We start from the raw sequence: 27756 nt of genomic DNA on the forward strand, positions 1-27756 counted from the left end.
CCTGAGGCGGCTCGGTGCTGTCTGAGGGCGCAGGCGGGCGTGTGTGTGTGTGTGTGTAGACGTGCAGGTGAGAGAAGCGTCCTCAGAGACTGGCTCGGCCTCTTTTCACCGGCTGCTCCACGCTTTTTCTCTGAACAAACACCAGAGCTCAGGGCAGAGATCTGTCACAGGTCCAGCACTCCTGGGACGGAGGGAGTTACTGCTCATTGAAACTGCACTTCTACCTGTAGTTAGACTGAACTCCATGAACTAAAGGAGCCCTAGAATGGTTTTTTCTTCTCCATTTATATCTTAAGTCTGAGTATTTGCAGTGTGTGTAGGTGTTTTGCTGGTTAATATATAAATACAGCTGGCGTGTGTTTGCTATCTCCGTGTTTCTATTCTAGGGCACGATGCCTTTTTAAAGATAGGCAAGTTATTTTCCACCGTGTTAGAGAGAAACTGTGATATTAGAAAAAACAATATTTAGTCCATCAGCATCAGAATCGCCGTAATATCAGAACAATGAGGCTCTAAGAGGGATTTCCTGTTTTGTGCTTACAGAGGAAGAGCGGGCTGAGCAGCAGATGCCTGTCACGCCTCTTGGTCGGCTGCTTCAGGGAGTAAAATCTACGAGTTGACAGAGACGTGTAAAACCCCCAGGGACACCAAGCAAACTGGAGTTATCTCCCTTTTATCACGTTTATTTATACTGGTAAACATCAAACAGAAACAACAGCAAAAATCAAGAGCTGACTTCCTCCCAGACTCATGTGATTATCATTTCTCTTACATTGACAGGTTTTTGTATTTTTACACTGGCCGTCACTGGCAATGACATGATATCATCAGTAAGTAAAAAATATGGAAATGAACACGACTTCACTTGCACGTAATGTCACACTCTCCCCGCTGGGTTCAGATCGGCCACGACAGGAAATCCTATCAGCCGTCTTTATGTAACAATGCGGTTAAAAAGGTATTGATTCAAACCGGAGGGCAGTATTTGGCTGGAGCCGACCCCCCCGAGCCACAGCTGCAGCCAGTGTGCCGTGTCTGGGGAACGCTGCCATGAAACCACCTTACATTCTTGTTTCCGACACTTCCGGGAGGTCAAACGCATTCGTAAGCTCTCCGAACCGCCGCCAAGGTAATTAAGACACGTTTACCATCTGTCTGTAGAGCCCCAGGACAAGAACCCCGAGTCCCGAGTCTACAGAGATGGTATCACTTTAAGAAACAGGCATGAGACTACGAGTACATCAACCCCCACCCCTGCTTGTTTACCTTTCTCTCCTATAGTACAGTACTTCCTGGTTACTGTATCCAGTACCACATGAACACTTATGGTTGCCTGGAGATGTACAGTATCTCACACAACTAAACATTTTTGTACATTAAGTAGTTTTATACATTGTTGTGCCTCTCATCAGAGTTTCATCAAACGTCGCTATAAAGAAGACTTTGATAGGTTATAAGGTACAAAACAAATGTGAAACAGTTCCCGTAACCCTGTATGCCTGCCTCGCCCCCAAATATATGAGAGAAGCTCACAGGTCCCTCAATAGAGAGCACAAAAGCTCAAAACAAGGCATAAAATCTCTGTCTGTTCCATCACGGCCCACAAATCCAATCCAGGAACACAAGAGAACCCAGGTCATAAACTCCAAATCATAAAGTGCTCTCCAGCAGCCACTCAGACCTGGAGAGCTTGTCTCGCGCGCGGCGAATGTTTGTTGTGCTCTCCAGCTGTGGCAGCTCTCCGCTCATGGACAGGCTCCGTTTAGAGCGCAAACTGGCCTCAGTTTTGGGGTAGGGCACGTAGTAGCGCTCCTTAAAGGAGTCCGCGTTCAGGGAGTGTCTGCGGTTCATCCTCACGCCCCCTGCAGGCACAGTCATGTAGTGCTGAGGCGCCTGGAGAGGCCGCGGACCCCTGGGAACAGCGGTCCATTTAGTGGGCTGGCCGGGGACAGTCAGCGCAACGGCGGTGGGCATTTGAACCTCTGAGGAGTTATTCCGGTTCATGTTATTCAGCTCCACATCTGCCTGAGCCTCGGCTCGGCGCGCCTCAGAGGGTTTGGGATGAGCGCCGGAACGTTTGGGCCTCGGAGCGCCGGGGGAGGCGGGATGCCAACTGTGACTGGCAGCTGAGGTAGATACAGTGCAGTCTGGGATGGAAGGTTTGGGGTTGGCTACCACCACTGGCAGTCGCTGCTTGGCTGGCTCAGGAGGCGGCAGGGACACTCTCAGGCAGTCCTTCTCATTCTTCTCTGGGTGAAGAACCTGCTTGGACATGGACTTGGGAATCCCACATCCCTGCAGCTGTCCGTCACTGCTCAGTGACCGGATGTCCCCCATCTCTAGGGCCTAGAAGAGAGAAGGGGAGGGGGGGGCGGGGCTGGATGTAAACATCAGCGGCAACAGGAGAGAAAGAGAGAGGGAGAGAGACAGAGAGAGAAACAGCCTTGGCAGAGATACCAACAGTACTGAGTAAGACACATTAAGAGCATTACACTCTCTGACCTTATCTACGTCCCCTTGGTTGCACACCCGATAACGCACGATGAGGAAGATGATAAAGGCGAGCACGGAGGCCACGATAATCCCCCCGATAATCACCACGATGGTGCCGCCCAGGAACTGCGACTGCATGAAGTGGCACCTCAGGTACTGCGGCTCGGTGGTGAAGTGGATGCAGCCGATCACCCGGGTGGCGGTCAGCGAGGTCACCTGGTCGTCGTAGATGGCCAACACGCAGAGGTCGTACTGCGTGCCGGCGGCCAGGTTGTTGACCAGGATGCTCTTACTGGTCGGGGGGATCATCCTGTGAAGCAGAGGCTCCGGTTAGAAAGGGTTAAACGCCAGGAGAAGGGAACAGATCTGATTATGCAGCTCGTTGTTTTGGAGGGGTAAAATGACACGACAATCATCTCTACCTCAGGGGGCCGTTTAAGATCTGTCTCATCTAATCTTTGTGACATTTGATGTATTGTCGCCGCATCATCGTCTGCTGATGAAAGGTTTGCTTTCAGTAGTTGGGGGGACGACGCCTGAAGCCGCCATTTATTCCCAACATCAGGATTACAGGCTCCGTTCCCTGGTGCGTCTCCGGCGTTCGCTAATTCCCAATGCCACGTGTTGTTGACTTGGAGTCGGAGCCTGAATGGAGACTGGTGTGCAGCGATCCCATCAGATAACGGTGATTAACACCGAATATGGAGCGAGAGGGGAGAGATGAAAGAATGCCGCAGTCTCTCTGATGCTTCCTTGAACAAACGCCGGCTGCCTGCTCTTTCATTTTCCTATCAGGCCGCAGCTTAGTGCCGACGCTCCGGTTCGATTTTGTTGATGAAGCATTATCAAGGTTTTTGCACATAGTAAATGATGCACTTTGGCACAGAGGATTAGGAGGAGAAGAATAAGAAGTCAGATACAGCACTTTAATCTGTCTCCCTAATAGGATTAATACACACCGCGTATAATCAGGGTCTGCTGCTGCGTGTGTGTGAGGAGGTGCAGACAAGCCTTGCGTGTTACGATGTCACACCGGCGGGCGGAAGGGCGGTGAAATAGGTCGCCTCATGTGCGTCGCATAGTGGAAAGGTGTTTCTCTACGTGTGTGTGTCATTCTACAGCTCCAGTGCTCTGCCCGGTGTTTACCTGTAGACCAGCGAGTCGTCATATGTGCCATTATACTGGATTTGGAACATGCGGATTCCGGGAATGCTCCTCTGGAAGTTAAACTTGACCATGGCCGAGGTTGAGGTTGCCTCGGCGATGACCACTTTCTTCTCTTGGCTGGTCTTGGCGTTCCCCAGTGGGACCCCTCCCGCTTCTGCCCCGTTCTTTGTCACCGTGGCGATGTCTGACGATCCCGGGTCAGGCTCCTGCTCCACCGCGGTGCTGTTGGTGATGTGGGGCAGTTTAGCGATGACCAGATCCACCGTCTGCTGGGCCTCGCCGGCCGGATTAGAGGCGACGCACGTGAAGGAACCTGGAATGCAAATTAATTAGATTAGCGTCCTCCCCGGGAATCTATTATGGCACTCAGACTGGTACTACAGGACACATATTCATTAAAGCAGCAATGAAAAGGCATTCTGGGAGCGCCGCGATCATTTATCTTAGTGAAACAGGATGCAGCGGTGAGACAGAGCATGGAGACGACCCCAAACCAAGTGGCCAGAGGTGTGAAAGAACGGAAAGCAATATCTGAGATAACGGGAAGATTTAGGAGTACAGTTTCTTTAACAAGAGAAAAAAGAAATATATGTCATGATTTGCTCAAACGTTCTGTAAGCCAGCGTGTTCCCTAAATATAGGTTCAGTTCTGCTAAAGTTGAGAAGAATAACTGAGATTTAGCACACAGGAGGAGCTACTTTGGTATGCAAATGTCCTGAGTGGGAGGAAAGTTCATCAGCATCACGTGACAGAGAAACGTGGTCCTTCTCTCTGTGAACACGGCCATGTTACATAACGCCAAACCCCAAACTTTGTGTGTAAGCTTTGAGTATTCATGCATTTATTTCAGGCATCTCAGCCGTCGGCCTCGTGAATATTCATGAGCTGAGGTTCGCCCAATGAGAAGAAAATCTCCCAGCGGCCCCACAAGACAAAACAGGTGAGGAGCTGCTGCTTTATATAACAGGAAGGTAAGAATCAAGGTGAAGATTTCCTCTTTCATTAGATTGTGACTTGGATCTGGATTCATGGCTGCACCTTTCCTCTCTCCAAACTTTACCAGCTGATGTAGACAAACACATCACTCCTATAGGCCGCCAGCAAACAAGAGCAAACAGCTAATTCTGTTCAGTCAACAGCCTGAGAGCGGCCGGCGGCGGTAAACAGACCCGAGTCCTTGACGGTGCTGATGAGGATGTCCAGCGTGCCGTCGGTGTGGACGGCGGCCCTGGAGGAGTTGGACATCAGGCGTCCGTCTGGGGCGATCCAGTGGATGATGGGGTCCGGGTCGCCTCGGGCCTTACAGCGCAGCGTCACGCTCTGACCCTCCAACGCCCGCAGCTCCTGAGACGCAGGAACACAAGGCAGTGAGGTCAGCAAACACACACACACTTAGATTAGAGGTACGCATAGAAAAATATGTACATATTAAACAAACAAGGGAGGTCGTTCACTCACAATAATTAAAACTCATAAAGCTTCAATTACACTAAATAGAGCACCGGTGTTTCATTACTGACACTTTGTAAGGGCTGTGTGTGTGTGTGTGTGTGTGTGTGTGTGTGTGTGTGTGTGTGTGTGTGTGTGTGTGTGTGTGTGTGTGTGTGTGTGTGTGTGTGGGTGGGAGCGAGAGAGCGAGCGAGTGAGTGAGAAGGAGAGAGAGAGAGAGAGAGAGAGAATTTGAATTACGTTTGATTGAGTTAAAACCCAATGAGTCATTATATATTTGTGCTATTGTGCTTGAATCTTCCCTGTCCCATTATATAATCAAGAAACCATCATGATAACTGGAATTACCGTAATTATGAATGCACAGCAGTCGATATGACATAGTTTACAAAAAGTGCCAGACAGGAAGCGGCATTATCTGTAAGAATTCCACTAAATGTCAATGAGATGCTGTAGTCGTGGCGATGTGGCAGGGATTTGATCAGACAACATTGTTTGGATGCATGAATGGAGGACTGTAAGCCTCCACTGTGTAACAAGAGCTCCACTGAAGATTTATCTCTTTATTAAACTGATAAGTGAGAAACATCTCTGAAAATCTCTGCGGTCCACAGTTTGGGAGGAAGTTTAAGATAAATCCTGCTTGATATATTTTATGTGCGACAACATTTGGTGACTTGAAGCCCGAGGAGACGTCTCATAAGTCCTGTGAGGCTCTGCGGGCTCACCAGGCTAATATTTGCTGTGACAGTCAAAGAAAGTACCAAATGTCACATAGGATTAACTGGGAGCGGAGTTCAGTGTGTGTGAGACAGTGTGTGTGAGGCAGTGTGTTTACCTGAGAGTGCCTGGTGATGAGAGGAGGCTCACACAGGAACTCCTCCTCAGAAACAGTCCAGAAGTAGCGTCCGGCCAGGTGTTGCGGCGAAGCGCAGGTCTCCAGATCGTCCTCGCGACGCAATCTCCTCAACCACAGCAGCTCGCAGTTACACCTCAGCGGGTTCCCGCCGAAGCTCAGCGCGAATGACAAAGGCCCCATTATTCCTGAGGTGGCCAGGACTCCTGCCCGCTGGAACACAGGGTCAGGAGGGAGTTTCTGCAGCTTGTTGGAGGTCACGTCTAACCTCTTGAGCTTCTGCAGGCCAGAGAAGGTTCCCTCTGGAATATAGCTGAGCATGTTGTGGTCCAAATTAAGGGTGTGGAGGTTGGGCATCCTCTGAATGGCGACCCAGGGGGCACTTTCCAAGTTGTTATAGGACAAATCCAGCTCCTCCAGGGCTGTCAGGTCGTTGAAGGCTCCGATGTGGATGTGTGTCAGCTGGTTGTTATTGAGAATAAGATGGTGCAGCTTGGACATGCCACTGAAGGTGTCGTTAGTGATGCGAGTGAGCCGATTGCTGTCCAGGTGAAGGGCTCGCAGGTTCTCCAGGTCTTTGAAGGCGTGTGGCACAATGGAGCCGATAGTGTTCCGAGAGAGCGTCAGGTCCACCAGCTTGGTCATGTTGGCAAAGTCTTTACGTTTTATGGTGGTGACAAAGTTATCCCCCAGTCGCATCTCCACCGTGTGCCTGTCGATGTTGGGGGGCACAAACAGCAGCCCCTTCTTGTCGCACAAGGTTGCCAGGTTGGGGTTCAGCATCTGGCAGACGCAGCGTTTGGGGCAAACCTGGACTTTGTGGGCCTTCACTGCCATCCCAAAGACGATCAGATACACCAGGAGAGACTCCATCTGGCTATTCAGTCAGGTTTGTACGCCTAAACCACACCAAAGAAAAAGATGCAAAGCATGAAATGTGTGATTTGTCACAGACTGTAATTTTTGCAGTTGGATAATCACACAGGCACCGAGGGATTCTGCTCAATGAAGTGAAAAAATACTCAAATAATTTTCAGGGAAATTATATTTATACTAGTTCTCTTAATCACTGATCTTTGTGAGTCGGAGCATTTTTGGCGATTAGATACGACTAGAAAGGGTTTGGTCACATTGACATGGTGACATTTGTTTCCCCGCCCCTGCTCTGTTTATCTTACTTTGTGATGTGATAATACCCTCCTTTTATGTGTGTGTATAAAGGGATAATAGTCTGCACTGGCAGGGCCGTGCCACATCAGAATTAGACCGATCTCTCCCAGGATCATATCACCAATTGGAAGGGATGATTGTGTCGACTGACTCAGTGAGGATGTGCGATGCCTTGCTATTGATTTTCTCTCTGCTCTCTCTCTCTCTGCTGCTACTCTTACTTATGACAGAGCCGAGATGGGGGATAAGGAGGGATCCATTTGATGAATCCTGAGACCTTGTCTGGGATATAACATGACATAAAACTAAGACAGCAGAGATGAGATCACGGCGCTGCAGGTGTAGCACATGAGCTATCACACTGAGCGCCACATTAGCAGTGATTATATTTAGAAATGAAATTAAGTGTCATTTCAGTTCAACATGTAATATTCAGCCCTCTGGGTGTCCCATTACAGCACACGGAACGGAACACCAATCCAATCAAACACAGCGAACAAGAGATCCAATCCGACAACTGTAGTAAAAATCCAGAGGCTAACCTTTAAATACAGACGAGAATGGCTGATTTATGATTATAGCTCGGTGCGGTTTTGCTGGTAATGCCTCCATTGCCGGCGCTGGGTCTTGGGGAGTGTGCATAAAAGTCTTGCCTCAGCAAAGAGCCCCGGCCAACTCACTACCTTCATGCTTCAAAAGCCTCTGTTGCATCAGAGCTTTGACACAGAACTCACGGTGTAATAACCTGAGCAGTGAGAGTATGAAGAAAATGTCACTGAGTGAAGAATACCTCAGGCAGGATGAGGGTGGCACGCTGCCATGTGGGTCTCATGTTTGAATATGAATAAGGGAGTGAAGCCTGGTGGCGTCTGCTGACAACAGTTTCATTTTGACAGCCAGATAAAATGTATCGCAGCCTGACAAGGAGGCAGAAAAGAGGTTGCTTTAAAATGGCCCATAATAGCAGGGGAGCAGCCGTATCACTGAGAGAGCGTGGCGCTGTGACATTCTCATGAATACCGCTGATCAAGCAGCAATGCATCAGTGTTCTTCTTCACCCCTCTTTACTAGGGACTTCATCAAGAGGTCGCAGAAGAGCCCTGCCTGGCTCAGGAGCAGGTTGGACTTGAGCACACATCGATCTAAACGGACCGAGAGCCTTTATTCAATTCTGAAACTGATACTGGGTTTTGGGTCACACTTTTTTAGACCGGTTTAAGATATAAAGGCAAACTAGATGATAAAGGAGACTTCCAGGTAATAGAGACTCTAACCCACACTGTCCACTGAGCGGTGCTGTAGCTCTGGGAGGTACAGGAAGGAGAAGCCAGCTCCCTTTACCCAGACAAAGTGCTTTCCTAAACAGCAACCGGAGATGGGCTCTACTCTTGACGAGGCTGCAGGAAACTTTGCCGATATACATTTGTTCAAAAATGTACATAAAAAAACACAAAACAGGTAACTTTTTGTAGTGAAAATTAAGCTTGTAGCTAAATTAAGATAAGTATTATATGTGATGCTGACTGGTAAATGGTTTCGGTGTCATCTATGTTCACACGGGTACCAGAACACAGACTTCAAAAGGAGAAGGAGGAGCTTTCTTATTATTATAGCAATGCCTTTCTCTTGATGATTACGTTGGTATGCTTCTTAAATATCTAAGTGAAGTGGTAGTGGGGTGTGTGTGTGTTTAAGTGTGTGACACTTTGGTATTATCAGGTTCCCAGAATCCTCAAACTCGGTGATCTCAGGCCTGCATGTGAGTGTGAACGTGTACCGGCCAGCCTCTGCTCTGCTCTGCTCTGCTCTGCTCTGCTCTGCTCTGCTGCGATGGGCACAGACTCTGGATGTTCAATGAGGCGGAGAGAGGACCTGCTACTTCCAGACTGGGATGGTGCAGAAGACATGATATTGATTGACTGTGTGAAGATGAGGCTCTTTTCACCGGTGAAAACTCAGCCAAACGTGAAGGGAATGTTTGCAATCGTAATCCCTGAGAAATTAGTTTCACGAGGACAAAAGGACAGCCACCCCCGATGCTCAGGGCAGGAAAGATATGTTGCTGTCTACCTAATTTGCATTTAATTATGGGTATTCCACAGAGATTTGCATAACAGGCCACATTCATCAGGTATATGAACAAATAAGTAGATAATCAATCAATGAATTCATCAATCACGCACTTCATCTTTAAATGTCACACCAGCAGAAAATCATTATCCTCCTGGTTGGCCTGTTCATTATGGTGAGGCGACTTGGGAGGCCCACAAATAAACAAAAAAACACATAATCTACTGATGCATTAATGATAATCTCCTTCTTAGTCAATCAAACGTGCATTTACTACCTCTGAGCAGGTCTGTTCTCCCTCAGAGAGCTGAGCAGACTGACAGCACACACCTACACATGCACAACAGTGGGTGGATTTGTGCCTAATAGAGGGAGCTCACTACACAACAACCCCCAGCTACACAGACAGACGTTCATGCGCAGCAGCAGCAGCAGTATAATGTAGGAGAGGATATCTATGCTCTCCCTGGGGCAGCATTCGCTAAGAAAAGCCTTATGCAGCACGCTGCATGCCAATGGGCCTGTGAGGTCATAGGGGATATGTTTTCAGATGGTCGAACTTATGCTGGAGCTCATGTGAGAAAGCCTCTGCAATCCATGTTTGGGCAGGGAATCAGGGAACGCAGCCCTGGCAGGGGAACTTAATGAGATGAAGTCTGCTTGGTATGCCTCCACGCAGGCCGTGTCGTGGCACATGGCAGCGTCTCGTGTCGGGCACCGTCTCACCTGCGTTACTCAGGGAAAGCAGCTGGACATCTAACGCTGCCAACAAGCAGCTCTGTTTTGTCAAGGAGGTAAACTGACGCTGGAACACATGATTGTAAAATGGTATCGACGGAGCAGTGAAATAAGTACTCAGCCGGCTTACTTTACCAGACCAAATGGGGCTGCAGCATCTGCTGAAGTGGATCATATTTTGCCTAAGCTGGTATAAATTCTATTGTGTCTGATAAACACACCAATCCAAACATCCTGACCAAACACTGATGCTGTGATGGCCTAACTAACACATCTGTGTTTGTGAATGTGGGTTTGTGCTGTGACACCCTTTTCCTACAGTCTGCCAGTGTTAGAATGTGATAGCTCTTGGGTGACAGCCTTGATGCCATGGCAACACAAAAAACGTCAGTTTTGGGTGAGATGTATTCACTGGCTTGTTTTCAGATCACCTAGTAATATGTAGAACAGACTCGTCTCTACAGGAAACGACTTTTGGCAAATTAGTTTTGGATTACGACTGAGCTGCTGGTTAAACCAGAGCAGACGACCGTTTATGACACCTACTTAACTCTGTACTGATGAGCAGAAAGGAGATTGTTCACTCAGCTAATTTCATATTAGATTTGATGTTGCAGTGACTGGATCATTTCAACGCTTCCAGTCTTTTCTCTAAAGAGAACAAATGATGTCTAGATGTCATTTCATTTATTTTTCAGTTTCAGACAGACAAGCTGGCGTGTGAATGTGTGTGAATCTGTGTGTGTGTGTGTGTGTGTGTGTCAGGGGGATAGCATACTAAGCAGACCCCACTGCATCAATAGAAGTGCTGTTCATCAGCATTTACAACTCCCTCTTGTAATTCCAAGTGTTTTCCTTCACACGGCATCAGAGCAGATTCAGAGCTACCTTGATATGCTGGATATTCTATGAATAGAACATCAGTCTGACAACAAACACGGAATAAACGTTTCACATTTGAGACGCTGCTGACTCGTACTCATAGCAGGAGACAAAAACCATCAACATTGAAATGCTGGTCACTGACTTTGGCTCTTAATTCTTGCTCAGTTGTCATGTGGCTTCCAACCTGGGATTTTCTTTCCAGAAAGATGAATGCAGAATCCTTGAAGACCACCTCTGAATATCAATATGGCCTCTTCAAGTAGATATTGCCCACACTGGCCCACAGGTCGATAGAATTGCAATTCTGTCAGCTGATCTTAGCAAATGTAATTTTTTCACATCAGCCACCGGAAGTGTAAAAGAAAAAATCTTTATTTCTCTTTATGAAACTGCAGAGGCTTTAAAACCTGAACCTGAGGAAACAAGCACAGCAAGAAGGAACCCATGACCACCATGTGTTCTACCTCACACAGTATAGAACAGCCTAATAATATATAATCTCCCCAGCTATTGTGCTGTGCAACCATAAATAAAGCTCTCAATCCACACACACACACACACACACACACACACACACACACAGTATGTAGGCCAGGTGTGTGTGTATGCCTGCACTTGGAAAAAATGACTTCCTTGGAATTGCCATGTGTTTGAAATCCTCACAAAAGCGATTCTTCCACAAAATGAGCTTGCTTTGTGCCAGGGGAGAATTTGGGTCAGTGAGTACCGAGCGGCTCTGCAGAAAGCGCGTATCGCTGCTCCGCCATCAGTGGAAGGTAGCAGCATATAGGCTACATCACTGTGAGTGCATTAACATAGCAGCCAGAGCAGCGAGGAGCAGCAAAATGAGGCGTGGGCCTGGTTTCACTGGTGTAGCAGTTACAACGGTGCCTCGGGCTCTCATGAATAATAAGATATGTGATAACTAACACTCCACATAAAACAACAGCAGCCTCATCACGCCTCATCCTTTATAAATCACCTGGACCTTATTGCGTGCACCTGAACGCATCAATCAGCCGACATCAACGTTGATCACTTATACAATTCCAATGTTTTGTTATTTTAGACTTTAGTTTCCTCACCAAGTGAATAAGTGAGGTGTCATTTGCATATCAGCCACAGCTCACAGCTCATTACAGCAGCAGGCAGCTGATCTCTGTCTGATCCAGAGATGTCACCACAAACACACATATTTCAGCGCCGTGCGTTCGTGTGAGAGAATAACGCGGACAGATCGGTACATTAGATAGGATTCTCTGCTTCACCTGTGGAGGGGAAGAGAGGATAGAAAGCACCCGAGTGGATACTAAAAATAAAACTGCTATCTGACTGCGTTTCCTTCCAAATGAGGAGTTTTTTTGACCTTGCGGTGCAGGTCCTGGGCTGGCGGGTTACAGCCCCTGTCAAAGGAACATCTGATCCCTCTCAGATGGGTCCTGGGAGAAGTACTTCAAGTCAATATTGCGCCCCTTCAAAGGCAGTTTCCCCCCCACAAATGAGTTGCGATGCTATACGACACGCACAGTTTTACAGTTTATAAAATATTGAATTTACCTCTCAGATGAAACATCAACCGGAGTCAGAGGAGGCTGCTGTGGAGCGGATTCCCTCCCAGAATGGCCGGGAGCATTCTGAAAGCGCCTTTCCTCTAAAATGGGATAATTTCGGGAGCTATTTTCGGTGTCCCGGATAACGCGTGTCGGCCGCTACAACATGTGACGGCCTGCGAAACCGCCGATGCCCTTCAAGGAATCCATGAGCAGCCCGTGTAAAGGAAGGATCCTCCGCGATGCATCTGCGCCAGAGAAACGCGCCTCGGCGGTTCCGATCGTGGAAAATACTGGGGTGGGGGGGAGGTGGAGGAGGGGGGATTGTGCGGGGTGGGGGGTGTGGAGGGGGGGACGCAGCCCTGAGGTGGTCCCGGCGCGGCTCTGGGGCTGCAGCTGTGCGGGATCGCCTCTATACTGCGTATCCGCCAAGCATGCACCTCCAAGAAGAGAAACGCCTTTATGAAGCGGCGGCTGGCTGCGTGATTCTCTCCAGCGCCTTGTGTGCGGAATCCGGCCAGATGTTTGTCTCCTCTCTCTCTCTCTCTCTCTCTCTCTCTCTCTCCCTCTCACTCTCCTCTCTCTCTCTCCCTCTCCGGGCTGTTTCTCTCTCCCCTCCTTGTTTTCTCAGGCGACGCGGGGCTCAGTGCGAGTTAATCCAGGCTGACTGAAAGGTTGCCGCCGCGTCAGATCCTCCCGTCTGCCCCCGGACTGCTGTCAGCCAGCGACCCGGCTCCATGCCTGGCCAGAGGTGCTGTGCTCGGAATGGTAATCGGCGCGCTGCGAGCTGCACAGAGAGCATTTGTGTGCGCAGACAGATGCAGCGCCTCCCAACCTGCTCCTCACTGGCAGGCATCATCACTTATTCATGTGGGCTGAACTCTGCTGCTGCTGCTGCTGCACGAGAATGCAGCAGGCCTACGAGATTAGAATGAACTCCAGATATAATAAACCATAACAAGACAAGGGGGGCGGAAATTATGACATCAGATTTAGAAAAGGAAAGAGAATGCAATGTGTGAGGTAATCAGGAGTGTAACCCTCTGTGCTGAGACTCAGCCTGCATGAATCTGCTTATACTGCTCTCATTCTGTCATTCAGCATCAAACACAATGTATTGGTTTATTTTAGGAACCCTGAGTGTCATTGTTGTGCATTTTTAGTCACAACTCTGCATCAGCATACCCAACTTGCAAAGATCTATATTATGATTATGGTATCAGGATTTCAGGAGGGCTCTAAATCTCCGGCCTGGGTTTAGAATTAGGCATTAAAGCAATAGTTTGAGTTTGATGGGAATCCATACTTTTGAGTGCTCTGTGAGAGATATTGTGTCTCTATAGCACCTCCGGGATTTTGGAAGATTCAAAAGACATTCAGCCCCAAAAGTAACACCATCAGCAGGGTTTGGATTCTAAACTCTGGAGCCTGGACCGACTCAGGCACAAATTTGTCCGACTACAATTGGACTATTGGGTTACAGGTACGGGTCAGGTTCGAAACCCAATTTTACTCCAGTCTATATATTACAATACAAGCACCTTTTTAGGGGAGGGTCCCTTACTGGCATTCACCCAGGACCCCTAAATCACTAAGTCCTCCTCTGAGTAACCCCTCACCAAGAGTTTGTTGTTAAAAGTCCAAGTATTATTGTGTTTTATTAGTTCTGCAGTACGTCTTGCTGTGACTAAAACTGAATATTCCAGCATGTACGACATAGATTATTGGCAGAAAAATGTTGAGCTGGCTGAAAGTGGAAACCCTGGCTCCCCGTGGGTCTGGCTGGCACTGGACCACCACTATCCAATACAGAGTTCTTTTGGCCTTTTTTGCAAGTTGGCAAGTGTTGCCTAGATATGCGCTAGACTGTTACAGCCTGTCACTAGTCTTCTTGGAGGGATACTTGCAGACTCAAGGGTTTTTTATTCCAAAGAACAATGACCTGTGCTGCTCTGGACACTTAAAACAGGTGTTTGTTGTCATCCGCAGAATTACCCTGAGGATTTGTACTACAGGTAGATCAATAACTCCATACAGTTACAACACACACACTCCAGATCAATAGGACTACTCTGAGTGTAAGTGGTTTAAGCAGCTGTCCACAATGGGAAAAGGCAGAAAACCGTTTGTCATCTGCGTGGATGACAGCATATAGTGACTTATCACACCTGGATCTGGATCGGTAGGATCTGGATCTGTTGGTCAGAAAGTCGTTTTCAGATATTGGAGCATAGCCGAGAATCGAGCAGGGCAGAGCTGATTCAGTAAAATACAAACCGTTTGAATAGATCTTCAGCAGCTACAAAGCTCCATGCAGACACTTGTGTACTATCTCCTAAACTAAAGATGAGGCATTCAAGTAACTATGCAGAGGCTTTCAAGGTGCAAGAAATGAGACTAAGATTATGAAAAGTCAATCATACACAGGGATGTTTTGTGTTTATTGGTGTGTTTGGCCTTGGTGGAGGTTTGCAGCTTCCTGAGTGCTTTCTTCCTGTCTTACTTTACTTAAACTGCAGGTTATTACAGTCAACCACCCTCTTGTGAACACTGATGATAAAATAATTGGGTTTTACCAGTCACAACACACAGCTTACAAGTATTTTGCTGGTGGGAAGTGTGAATGTCAGGCCTCGTATGTGACGTACAGCCGGTGCCTCATCAGTCACCGTGAGCTGACACATTGTGATATGAAATGACACAGACATGCCTCGGTTTCTGCTCCACTGCTCCGCTGCTGTGATTCACTTTAGACGACGCCAATCATGGAGGAACCGCTGGTACGTGAGCGCATCTGCCCGTTCCCCGGTCCGGCTCTTCTGCTCCAGGAACAGGCCTGCCGTGTCCCGGGGAGGATCGGCGATGCAGCTGCTCCACGGGGTCTGTGTGATCCCCAGCAGCTCTCGCACGCGAGCAGATATGACCTGCAGGGCACACAGCACGGTTAAGTCCTTTGATAATATAGATGTTTATCTAACCTTTGTTTAATCCCACTGAGTTTAAGAGACTGAAGTCTTTCAAGGGAGATCTCACTAAGACTGACTGACAAGAGTGTATGCAGCCAAAATACTGTAGATCCAGACTCACATCGACGTGCCCTCACAAACACAAGTTAAACAAATCTTGACTAAATGAAGCAAAGACACCTCCTAATGAAGTCTGACTCAGCATCCTTTCTTCTGCTGTTTCTTTTTGTAGTGATTCCCGAAAAAGAGAACCACGTACATAAAAGCACTTTTGTTTAATTTAGCTCCGACCTCAGGGAGAGATAACAAATACAGACGCTTTGACTATACAAACAGCATAAATGTGATACAATTGATCTGTAGCGTTTTCTGGCAGTGTTACTCAGTTACAGCAGCAAAACTTTAATTGCATGTCACACCATTTAAAGCTCAAGTGCCAAATGAGATGTGTAACTGAGTTTGGCAGCTACTCTTGTTTCTGTGTGTGTGTGTGTGTGTGTGTGTGTACAATCCTCTCAGAGCTTACTGAAGAGACAGTAGAGAAGAACTATTGGTGGAACAACCGATAATATTGATTTTGGGGTATTTGTGTAATGATTTAGGGTTCAAAATGATTAACAATGTCTCCCCAACGTAACAAGGACTCAGTATTGTTTGTATTAAGTATTTATTCTGTAATGAAACAGCTGCATTATTCATAAAGCTGTAACTGGGAATAATCTGTTTTTTTTAAATATTAATGAATAATGTTTATGATTAATGGCCTGTCAGAATTTGGATCAGTGATGAATATATAAGTCAAATAATATATGGTAACATCATATTTAGCTGCTTATACACTTGAAATATCCTTGAAAATGGTGTCAGCTACCATCCTCTTCTCATTCTTCTTCTCCTATCTTTTTGATGCTATGATATGATGGCTGAAGGGAGTGAGACATCAGGGGGAGGATGTCTGCAAAGGGCCGGCATGACAAATTGGAGAGCTTGTGTCTGTTTGTTGTTTTGTTTGTGTGGAATTGTGCAAAGCCCCATACACAGACACGAGAGAGAGAGAGAGAGTCAGCAGCGTGAAGTTTCACTGAAGGTGATGAAGAATGCGCCCAAGGGCCCGCTCGTGTTCACGCTCCAGTCTCTGATTGTCTTTGATATGCAAATCCACCTCCATACCAGCATCAATCTCTTTTGAAGGTTAGAAACAAACACGTGTGATTCTGCGTCTCCTTAATACCTGCATGTCTTCAAAATGTGTGATTCCGAGCCTCGGCATGTACACACAGGTTACATAAATGAGCTTCCTTCCAGTGATGTGGTTCTCTGTGAAGCATGCCTGAGACACAAATGGAGAGAATCTGTGAAATATTCCATGTGAAATAACAGACAAGAGTGTTGTAAATTAACCAATAATGTTGTAAAAAATGTATCTTTAAAGTCTTTAGTTGGACATTTTGACCTACTTTATACTGAGGAAATCCAATAGATTCAATCCAGGCTGCAACATCGTGACAACTCCATTGCAGGAACTCCATGTTTTGTCTGTAGACATGTTGCCGTGGAAACTCACCTGCCATCAAGTATTCACATTAAGTGTCTCCTCCTTCTAGAGAAATACATTCTAGTTCATTCTATATATGTGTGTATTTAATCCATTTGACAGCGTCAATGCAATGTTGCTACTTTTTTCCACAACAAAGTTCTAATTAAAGGGTCTTTGTTTTGGTTCAAACTGTGTTGAAACATCGAAGCGCACATAGAAACGCGCACAGAGACACAGCCTGTGTTCCACCAATCACAGTCCCGTAAATTGGGGCGGCTGGCAAACTGCGTGTAGTGATTGGCTATTATTTCCCGCCTACACTGCCGGAACAGCCAATGTCGTGCCGCGAAGTTTTCACAGATCTACAAACCATCCCCGACGTGTCAATCACTCACGCTGACGGTGAGGATGCTTTACAGATCGATTTAAGGCTCTCCGCTACCCCTGTCCTCTGTACGGTGTCCTGGCAGCTGAAGTTCTCTCGGTTCCTTCTCGTTCCAAAGGGCTTTGCAGCAAGAAAAGAAAAACCGGCGACCGTCAACAATGGCTGCAATGCTCCTCAGGTCCCTTTGTAGCAGGAGGGTAAAGCAAATTCACGCTCGGCTTTTGCAAAATCGTTTGTTTACGCCTCAAATGTACGCAACCCGTAGCCGCTAACCTAACCTGAGCAGCTAGCTAACAAAGTCGTTGCCTGCACACACGCTGCATTCAATATTTATACAGGCACTTTAAGTAATGTCGGTGTGATGGTTTATGTTTGCATCACGTGAACGGGACTGGCACAGGAATGGAGCAGACTTTGACTCTTGTTTCTGTCCTTTGGAGAACGAGTTGAATACGCAATGAGGTACTTAATGTCTCGGTGTTTGGTTTCCCGCAGGCCCCTCTCCAGCTGGGTCGCTTGTGTTACTCCTCCTCCTCCTCAGTGGTAAGAGCTGTCAGTAACTACAAATGAATGAAATGTGTGTACATGCTGTCAATAATGCATATAGGGGCTGTCGGAAGTGTCAAGTAGCTTCTATCACGTCATTATCTGCTGTGTATTCAACCTACATCTTCTCACGCACACACACACACACACTTTAAGCAACAATGTTAGAAAACAACAACAAATTGCGTGAACTCCTTGAGGCTGGACTCCATTCATTCCCTTCCTTTCTCCTCCCCTGTGCTGAGTCAGAGGGTTCTGTAGTCTATCCCAGCATTCATTGGTGGAGCGGTACGGGACGTTCTGGACAAGTGTGTGTGTGTTTATAAATAGCAGGACAACACACTCAGTGCAAGGCAATAAATGTGTGTTTTTTCAAGTGTCATGTACTCCCCTTAGTGTGATAAAAATAGATGCGGGTCAAAGTAAAGCTCTTGTGAAGGTGCTGTAGGTGCAGCTCATGGTCAAATGGTTCAGGTGTTGCAGGTCGCAACGCTGCCTGTTTTCTGCTTGTTATCCTCAATGTTTGGCCTTTTTCCAAACCCTCTCTGCCTCGCTCGTTATAGACAATGGTATCGAATTTGACACGCGAGGCCCCCCCCCCCCCCCCTGCGCAATCAAACACAGGACCTTCTCGCGTTCTCTCTCTCTCCAGCGTTCAGAAGAGACAAATTTAATGGATTTGACGCAATCGCTGAGATTCCATGCGGCGTAATTTATTCATGTATTAGATTACACTGCATGGAATCGGAGCGTCTTTCTGTATGTTCTTCCTGTGTCTGTATGGGTTTCCTCTGGCTGCTCTGGTTTCCTCCTACAGGCCAGAGACGCCGAGCCGAGGTGAATTGGAAACCTTAAATAGCCTGTAAGGTGTGAATGAGTTCCTCTGTCAGTCCCGCCATTAGCAACCTGTCAGGGATGTTCACCTGCCACTGGCGCTATGAATTCTGGGAGGAATTCTTGAACCTCTACAAGGAAAGAGAAAGGATGGAATCGGAGTGTGAAATCTTCATCATGTTCACTCTCTGTGCCTGCAGTTTGAAGTATTTGTTTACATGCACTCAACACACAGTGGGAATACACAGAGTGTGTGTTCATGCTGCGATCCTGCTGTTCCACGTTTACAGTCATGGAAAGTCTGGAAAAGACGTCAAAATTAAAAATAGCTTCCCAGGCCTGCTTAAGAAACGAACACAAATGTTTTAGAAGTCATACAGATAAAGTTTTAATCGTCTTATTCTGATGACAAAGAATACATGAACTGTTGATGATTCATTATTCCATAGGCTATAGTTAGAAGAGAATTATCAGGTTGATATGTGTTTCCATAGTAACATGAGTCATCTGTAGGTCAGTGATTGATCCAAACATTAGACTTGCAACATGGATGAAAAATGCATCGGCTGTAAAGATCCTTAGTGCCAATTTAAATGAAATCAAACTGTGTGTCATTGTTGTAAACTGCCTCAATCGCAGTATAATAAAAGTCTTGTCTTCTTACCGTGTGTGTAAACCTCTGTGTTTCTCCTTCTCCAGCCCACCACCAAGCTCTTCATCGACGGCAAGTTTGTTGAGTCCAACACGTCGGAATGGCTCGACATTCACAACCCTGTAAGCAAACAAACCTGCAGTGACAAAACCTGATTGTAACCAACCGTGCAAGAAAGATAAAGAACACATTCAATACAACAAATAGTGTAATCAGACGCCGCTGGCATTTAAGCTTGTATGAGTATGAGGCCCGGAGCCAAACACACAGCCGCCCGTCTCCTCTCATTCCATACCATGTCACCATCTGTAGAGGATCAAGCCACAAACATTTGGCTGTTAATATTGACGAATCCACAGCACTAATACTTGCATAATTACTTCCCCCTGCTCTCAGTCAACTTGTCTGTTTCCTGCTCCCCAGGCCACTAATGAGGTAGTGGGACGCGTTCCCAAAGCTACCCAGGAGGAGATGCTGGCAGCCGCCGACTCCTGCTCCAGGGCTTTCCACTCCTGGTCGGAAACCTCCATCCTCAGCAGGCAGCAGATCTTCCTCCGCTACCAGCAGCTCATCAAAGATAACATAGTAATGGCATTCACGCGTGTTCCCGTCCTTTCAATTATTAAGTGTCATTTCCAAAGTCATCTTTTCAATCTTCGGCTTGCGTTTCTGTCGTGGATTCGTCTCTCGTTTCAACTCTTTTTCTCCCTGCGATGTCTCAGAAAGAGCTGTCGAAGATGATCACACTGGAGCAGGGCAAAACTCTGGCCGACGCCGAAGGAGACGTGTTCAGAGGACTGCGTGAGTAAAAGCCTGAATCTGCCTCCTTTCAAACTGACATTCAAGAAACTGTGATCTGTCTCTTGTTGATTGGTACGACGACCCCTTACAGGAAAGATCACCAAGCTGCTGTGGAACAACTGCAGTCTGCATTCCTGTTAGATGTACGAAAGAATATGGTGTAAATGTGTCACAAGGTGTCACAATGTGTGGTTGTTCCCTGCAGCAGAGATGGAAACATAAGTGACTAAAAGGATCCACACTTCTGTTTACGGTAACACAAACTTCACCGCAGCACGCTGTGTGTGTGTTTAGGAGTGACTGACTGAGGAGATCCCACGAGGGATTCTGATTAGTTCATTAATTGTGCAGCACTCCGCCACATCCGTATGTTGGCATAAGGAGGCCTTGGCTGAGTTTTCTGAAGCTTATCAGCGTCAAATGTAACAAAGTGAGACCTCTGGAAACGTTCCGTCCTGCAGTCACATCTACTCTCTTTGATCTAAATATATCAGATGTTTCTATATTTCCCTGAGCAGGCCTTTAAGTTCATACTGTAGACACAATAGGATGCAGTTCCTGTGATTGAGATGCGTTTGTTTACTCTAGAGCGCTCGTATCAGCAATGAAGAGGAATAATTGTTATTAGACATGCGCTTGGGAATAAACACAAAATGTTTTGGTTATTGCTTATTAAGCAGCCAGAGTGGATCTCTACTTGGCTCGGCTCCCAGCTGTGGGTTGCCCAAAAGTATTTTGGCCTGTTCACTTTAACTAAGCTTCACTCGGCTTGAAGACAAACTGTGTTGGCACAGTATGATGCTGTCAGCTTCCCAGATTCCCCGCGGTGCCCAGACAAACTTTAAGACATTGAATCGCCGGCTCAAAGGGAAAAGATATCAATAAACAGCGTGGGTTCCTCAATTCTTAAGTTACTTAAATGTGTATCAAATCAGTTTAGAGTTGCTGACATCACACCTGGCTCATCAGCTTATAGATGCACGCTAACAAAGGGGGGCGTGCACGAAGAAGACGTTCATCTTCCCTGTTTCAGCTTCAGCGCCGTCTCCTCCCTCCTCTGTCTCTCTCTCTCTGTCTGCTGCTGCTGCTGCATTTGATAGTAATAAAAGAAATCCAATTTGCTGTGCAGTTTTGCTGGAGCCGAGTTCTTTGAACCTTCCGGTGCGGCGATGACGGACACCTGCCACAAGTAGAAAAGCACGTCTGGGTTCTACCTGCAGCAGCACACACACAGCCACAGTAACATGGGCTCCTAAGCATCAAATGAATGAGATTACAGATTCCCTATGAGCTGTAGAGCTACACTGGACACACACACACACATATTCTCATTTTGTGGGCGTGTCCCTCATTCTCTCTCCTCTTCTCCTCCCTGCAGAGGTGGTGGAGCACGCCTGCAGCATCACATCCCTCATGCTGGGCGAGACGTTGCCCTCCATCACCAAGGACATGGACACCTACACCTACCGGCTGCCCATCGGCGTGTGCGCTGGAATCGCCCCCTTTAACTTCCCCGCCATGATCCCCCTGTGGATGTTCCCTTTGGGCATGGTGTGCGGCAACACCTACCTGATGAAGCCCTCCGAGCGCGTCCCAGGATGCACCATGCTCCTAGCCAAGCTGCTCCAGGACGCCGGGGCACCAGATGGAACACTCAACATCATCCATGGCCAGCACGCAGGTGAGGGAGCAGTGTGTGTGTGTGTGTGTGTGTGTGTGTGTGTGTGTGTGTGTGTGTGTGTGTGTGTGTGTGTGTGTGTGTGTGTGTGTGTGTGTGTGTGTGTGTGTGTGTGTGTGTGTGTGTGTGTGTGTGTGTGTGTGTGTGTGTGTGTGTGTGTGTGTGTGTGTGTGTGTGTGTGTGTGTGTGTGTGTGTGTGTGTGTGTGTGTGTGTGTGTGTGTGTGTGTGTGTGTGTGTGTGTGTGTGTGTGTGTGTGTGTGTGTGGTCTGTCTGTCTGTCTGTCTGTCTGTCTGTCTGTCTGTCTGTCTGTCTGTCTGTCTGTCTGTCTGTCTGTCTGTCTGTCTGTCTGTCTGTCTGTCTGTCTGTCTGTCTGTCTGTCTGCCTGCCTCTCTCTGTCCTGAGGTAGAGATTAAGGAGAGAGGATTTACCGTCTCTCTCCCTTTTGTGTGTTTGTGCAGCGGTGAATTTCATCTGTGACCACCCTGCCATCAAAGCCATCAGCTTTGTGGGCTCCAACCAGGCTGGGGAGTACATCTACGAGCAGGGCTCCAAGAACGGCAAGAGGGTGCAGTCCAACATGGTACAGCCTCATTCTGCCTTTACTGCAGGTCTCAGACGCACGGCGAGACGAGGCAACTTCCTTTATATTGATTCATCAGAAAACACAAAGCGTATTGGACTCTAAAGCTACTTAAATACGGGAATGATGCCATCAAAGTAACAAAAGTGATGTCATCTAAACTCACCCCCGGTTCATCTCTGGCTCTTTATATCCAATGATCTTGTTTTAATCGTTCTAATGCTTATTGAAGAAAGGAGTCATAAATCGTCATCAGCTGACCTAATTCCATAAGCTATTATGGGATGAGAGGGTCAAGATCGGAGCCAAGGCAAATGTTTAGTGTTCATCACCATAGTAACCTAGTCTCGAGACATCTGTACATTTACATGTGAAGAAGACGGCGCCTACAGAATGCTCATTTTAAGTCATGGAGCTTCATAGGTCAAAATCTGGGTGAATCCTGATCTTTACACACACACACACACACACACACACACACACACACACACACACACACACACACGGCTAAAATGGTCCTTTTTCATGATACACAATTATATACTGCCTATTGTTACAAACCGTAACATGGACCACATCATCTGCCCATGTTCTGCTCCGTAACCAGGACGACAGCCCAGTGATTGGCAGTCAGTTTAGTTCCACACATGTGTTTTCGATGTGCCGCTTCTGTGAGAAACCCTACAGGGTCGTGTTCTACATTTTCTCTTCAGGGTGCCAAGAACCACGGCGTGGTGATGCCCGACGCCAACAAGGAGAACACGCTCAACCAGCTGGTGGGCGCCGCGTTCGGAGCAGCTGGCCAGCGCTGCATGGCTCTGTCCACGGCTATTTTTGTAGGAGAGGCACGCGAATGGCTGCCAGAGCTGGTGGACCGCTCCAAGTCACTGCGCGTCAATGCAGGTGAATTCAGGAGTCGCGGCTTGAACACCAACGCCTCTGAGAAATGCTAGATAATGTACTGAAACTGAAATGTTAAGGAATTTCAGATTTTTGTGCCGCTACAAATGTTAAATGAAATGCATAAATGACCAATTATGTAAAGAACAGAGGTGAAGGTCGATGTTGGTTTTGTATTTTATTGGATATGGGCCATGAAACTTTATTATATTTGTGTTGTAAAACCTAAATATCCACTCTCACACAGTAATTAAGACTTAATCACTCCATTTTATGCCATAATTAATATTTACTATGAAAAATTGTGTATATGTCCATACTGTGGAAGTATAGGGTATGAGCAGTGTGGGTATGTAAGGGTTAATATGAATGTGCGATAACGTCCTTGCACGTGTGTGTGTGTGTGTGTGTGTGTCGCGAAGGTGATCAGCCCGGGGCCGACGTGGGCCCGCTGATCTCGCCCGAGGCCCGGACCAGGGTGGAGTCTCTGATCCAAAGTGGGGTCGACGAGGGAGCCAGTCTGCTGCTGGACGGGCGAGACGTCCACGTGAAAGGATACGAGAACGGCAACTTTGTAGGACCAACCATCCTGGGCAAAGTCACGGTGAGAGCCTGTCTGTGTGGATGTCTGTGAACCAGTGGGTTGGCAGTTCAGTCAGTCGACTATAAAGCAAATTACCAAGTATTTTTACCCTCAAAGGTGAATTCAGATTCATCAATAGGTTTCAGTAGGAACTAGTTATTATGCAGATATTTCTTCTTCTTTCCTTCCTGCTGTTTATCCCTCTGCACTGCGTTTAGTTCCTCTGAGAAGTCAAACTAAAGAATCTATTCCAGCAGACATAAAAGCTGCAGGGAGATTCTTTCGACATCGCAGCGCCAGAGTTAGAAGGTGGTGGAAACCCTTTTCTATTAAGAGGGGGTCTGCGTCCAACAAAATGTGTAATTCTCAGATTCTGCCAGGCACACACACACACACACACACACACACACACACACACACACACACACACACACACACACACACACATGTCACAGTGAATGGCTGCAAGCTACATTGTGAAAATAGAGTCGGGCCAAAATCTGCCAAGCTGTTTGTTTTTCCAGTCAACACTTCTTGTGCTCCGCTGAGAGAAGTGAAGCTGAAGATGTGTGCCGCTGTTTGTATTTATAATCTCTACACAAATATATAAACACTCAATTCTCGCTTTGATCCGTCAAACTGCACGGACAAAGGTCAAATATCCAGCTGGTTTTAAAAAAAAAGTCTGACTCAAGTCGTCGACGCTGTGTTTGTTCCAAAAGGAAACGAACTCCGGTTATGTTTATGAAGGAGAGGAGGAATGTTTACAGATAAGCTGAGTAGATGAATCCTCTGGCATTTAAAAGCAGATGGTAATATGCTACGAGCTTCACAGGCCTGAAAGTCTCTGATGCAACGTTTATCTTAAACAACACGGCTCATATCGCCATATGTTTCCTCTGTAAAGCTACAGGAAGAGGCTATAAGAAGGTGTGTGCGTGTGTGTGTGTGGAGCTCCCGAGTGACTGATTATATTTAATTAAGATGTTCTGGTCTTGAGTGTTTGCATCACTCATGGCACAGAATGAAGAAGAAATTTAGCAACTAGTGTAACTCAAAATGTGCCTGAAGCCTCCTGGGCTGGTGTGTAGCGATACAACGTGTGTGCTGATATCACATCACAAAGTGTGTACAGGATGTTTGTGCGGTTAATGATGCCGTATAGATGCAGAGTCAGAGTTTCTGTTTGCAGGCTGACCCTCCTCTATTAAATGTTAGATAAATCTCCGCTGTTATTGCTCTGTGGTGTTTTGTGCAGCCGGAGATGAAGTGTTACCGGGAGGAGATCTTCGGGCCGGTGCTCGTAGTGCTGGAGGCCGACAATCTGGACGAAGCCATCGCTTTAATCAACGGGAACCCCTACGGCAACGGCACCGCCATCTTCACCAACAACGGAGCCACCGCGCGCAAATACACACACGAGGTGGACGTCGGCCAGGTGAGAGATTCGCTCCAAAGCATGAATAAAAGCACAGCGGCGCTTTATTGAGCAAGCCGATGGTGTGTTCACTGTAATCTTTCAATTTAAGTGTCGGGGATGAAGAACTGTGACCTTTTGGCAGAATTTATTCCAAAGACTTTTTATGAGAAAACTGTTTGGGGGGAAAGGATGAGTTCTTACAGCAAGAGAACAAACTCCTGATGTATAAAACACTAGACTGATTTTTATGCTTTTTTGTCTTTCTGGATGTCAGCAGGCTCCCAGCTGTCTGGCTGCTGGGCGCCTGTTATAGATGGGCTTTGTTTACACATAAAGGGTATTAAACTAGCATTTTTCCATGGCTGACATTTTGTTTTGTTTTAGTAGGAACAGGCACAGGTGTAATTAATAACATTACCAATGCATCTGTTCCATTTTAGTTATGCCAGTGAGTCATTATGCACATATCATGGCCCTGGAACCGGCACATCCAATTGGAATGCAGCCATTATTCATGCTATTAATGCAATCTGAGCGTGTGAATGCCATGTGAACATAAATGAACATCTGAACCTTTTCAATTATTTTTTACAAACACTGCCTCATGCCTTCTAGCCCGACTGTGGGAGGGGGTTAAGTGCTGCACTTGCTCCCTAACATGACGCATTATTTTAGATCAGATTTTGTATAATACCTCCTGACCGTACATATCTATTGGTTTATAAGTTGTCTGGTTGCATCAGTACCTGCATCAACACCTTTGAAAATAGGGTCAGTGTCGACGTTTTAACAACCTACGCCTTAAAATGTAATATAAGTGATTGCTATGAACTGGAAACAGATGATTAAGAGGACTTCCAGGTTTATTGCCCAGACTGTCCATTGAGTGGCGCTGTAGTTCTGTGGAAATGGAAGGAATAGTGAGGGGGTATTTGTGTATTTACCTGGAGAACGCGTCTCCCCATGCAGATGAAAGCCACTGACCTAAAATCACCTCACGAGAAAGTCAACTGAGTGTGAACGTGTGCCGACAGTGTTTTTCATTTTCCTTTCCTTTCCTACTGCTTGTTGACACAGATTGGCGTGAATGTTCCCATCCCCGTCCCCTTGCCCATGTTCTCCTTCACTGGATCCAGAGGCTCATTCAGAGGAGACACAAACTTCTACGGCAAGCAGGTAAATAACAAAAATAGTTTCATCCAAACCTCCTCAGCCTCCTACAGAAACGTTTGTTTTAACACAATCCACCTCTCCACACCACCAGGGCATCCAGTTCTACACTCAGATCAAGACGGTGACGTCACAGTGGAAGGCTGAGGATGCCACTGTGACCAGCCCCGCTGTTACCATGCCAACCATGGGACGCTAAATTGACAGCACATCTGGAATAACCTTAAGATACCTCTGCTATGCCTTAAGAATGAGCCGAAAGAGGGTTTGGGAAGAATGTTAACGTTGAGATGTTTTCACTTAGTTTGGTGATAGTGTTTTTGCACAGACATGCTCGCCGTTCCAACTACACCTTCAGGTGATGGGGCAGATGGACTACAGTAATGCAAGGATGATGTCAGTCTTTGATGTGTTTTGTTTCTGTAACTTTATTTGAAGGTATTCATTGTATTTATTAACTAGAAGGACCATGACCCAATCCTGTACATGACCCCCCTTTGTGTCTGCCGTTACATTGTATTCTGGCCTTGAGGAGCAGGAGCAGCAGACAACAAACGTCTTCCACGGGGCCCCTTAGTGGTACTTTGATGTGTTCAGTTTATCATAGAATCGTGTAGCTACTTGACAATAGATATAAGTGTAAACGCTACATTAGAACATGAACACACTGAAGTTATGGTTGCAGACACTCTGGGATTTGCCGTAGTTGTGCGTTTTACCATGTGCGGTTGAGAGTTGCAGTTCATATGGTATCGGTGATACTGTCTTTGTCTGGCTGTGTATGGCACAAGATCTGTGGTGCAGTGTTGTAACATACAATAAATCTTGAACTTTCTATAGAATCATTATGAAATTCTTTTGAAGTCCCTTTTTGAAATCACTGGTGTGAGAGGCAGACAGAGAGTGTGTGTCCATTCTGCAGTGCTTATCTAGCACAGCTGTCATGACCTCTGCCTGCTCACGTTCTCCAGCTCTTGAAAGCCACGTGAGGCCCACAGTGTAATTTTGGACCGGGTGAGATGCATATTTATGAATCAGTAACTGTATTGCACATGTGTCTAGCTTTGTCTTAACTGTGGATGTAAGCACTTAACTAATCAATGATTTTCCAAGGAGGGTTTTGGGGCCTGATGGAGATGAGATGGTGGTGAGGTTGGTCAACCACCACTTTCTGCTTTATGATCCCATCTGGGCCGGAAACATGGATGTTTCTGGCTCCATGGTTCATTCATGTTGACTTCCGATAAATTAAATTGTGCTCTGGTTAGTTTTCAATTTATTGCCTGACACACAAGGACAAAGAAATTGCGGCGAAGCAAAGAAT

At 46.8% G+C, this 27756-nt stretch overlaps 2 protein-coding genes and 1 long non-coding RNA gene across 4 annotated transcripts; 1 reads left to right on the plus strand and 2 right to left on the minus strand.

Moving 5' to 3' along the window:
* Positions 1-696: 696 nt before the first annotated feature.
* On the minus strand, positions 697-6839 carry lrfn5b (leucine rich repeat and fibronectin type III domain containing 5b). The gene is made up of 5 exons (XM_076160179.1): positions 5949-6839; positions 4831-5005; positions 3640-3973; positions 2503-2803; positions 697-2346 (listed from the first exon to the last, which is right to left on the minus strand). Exons 1-5 carry the CDS (start codon positions 6837-6839, stop codon positions 1651-1653), a joined length of 2397 nt encoding a protein of 798 aa, XP_076016294.1. The 3' UTR covers positions 697-1650.
* A 7933-nt stretch (positions 6840-14772) lies between these two features.
* Positions 14773-17236, minus strand: LOC143008415 (uncharacterized). Its single transcript, XR_012964585.1, has 3 exons — positions 16803-17236; positions 16577-16675; positions 14773-15303 (listed from the first exon to the last, which is right to left on the minus strand). It is a non-coding gene; the product is annotated as an uncharacterized LOC143008415 (long non-coding RNA).
* A 56-nt stretch (positions 17237-17292) lies between these two features.
* LOC143008414 (methylmalonate-semialdehyde/malonate-semialdehyde dehydrogenase [acylating], mitochondrial-like) lies at positions 17293-27285 on the plus strand. Of its 2 annotated transcripts, none has more exons than XM_076160168.1 (12): positions 17293-17464; positions 17763-17819; positions 19347-19421; positions 19723-19884; positions 20022-20100; positions 21479-21781; positions 22238-22359; positions 23073-23262; positions 23682-23863; positions 25101-25280; positions 26340-26438; positions 26527-27285. In XM_076160168.1, exons 1-12 carry the CDS (start codon positions 17426-17428, stop codon positions 26629-26631), a joined length of 1593 nt encoding a protein of 530 aa, XP_076016283.1. In that variant the 5' UTR covers positions 17293-17425; the 3' UTR covers positions 26632-27285. The 2 variants fall into 2 exon arrangements, with proteins under 2 accessions (XP_076016283.1, XP_076016284.1); XM_076160169.1 differs by having other exon boundaries at positions 17763-17810.
* Positions 27286-27756: the final 471 nt, after the last annotated feature.

This window comes from Genypterus blacodes, unplaced genomic scaffold (genome assembly GCF_046128005.1).
Source record: "Genypterus blacodes isolate CSIRO-AG114 ecotype Tasmania unplaced genomic scaffold, CSIRO-AGI_Gbla_v1 ptg000104l_1, whole genome shotgun sequence".
NCBI lineage: Eukaryota > Metazoa > Chordata > Actinopteri > Ophidiiformes > Ophidiidae > Genypterus > Genypterus blacodes.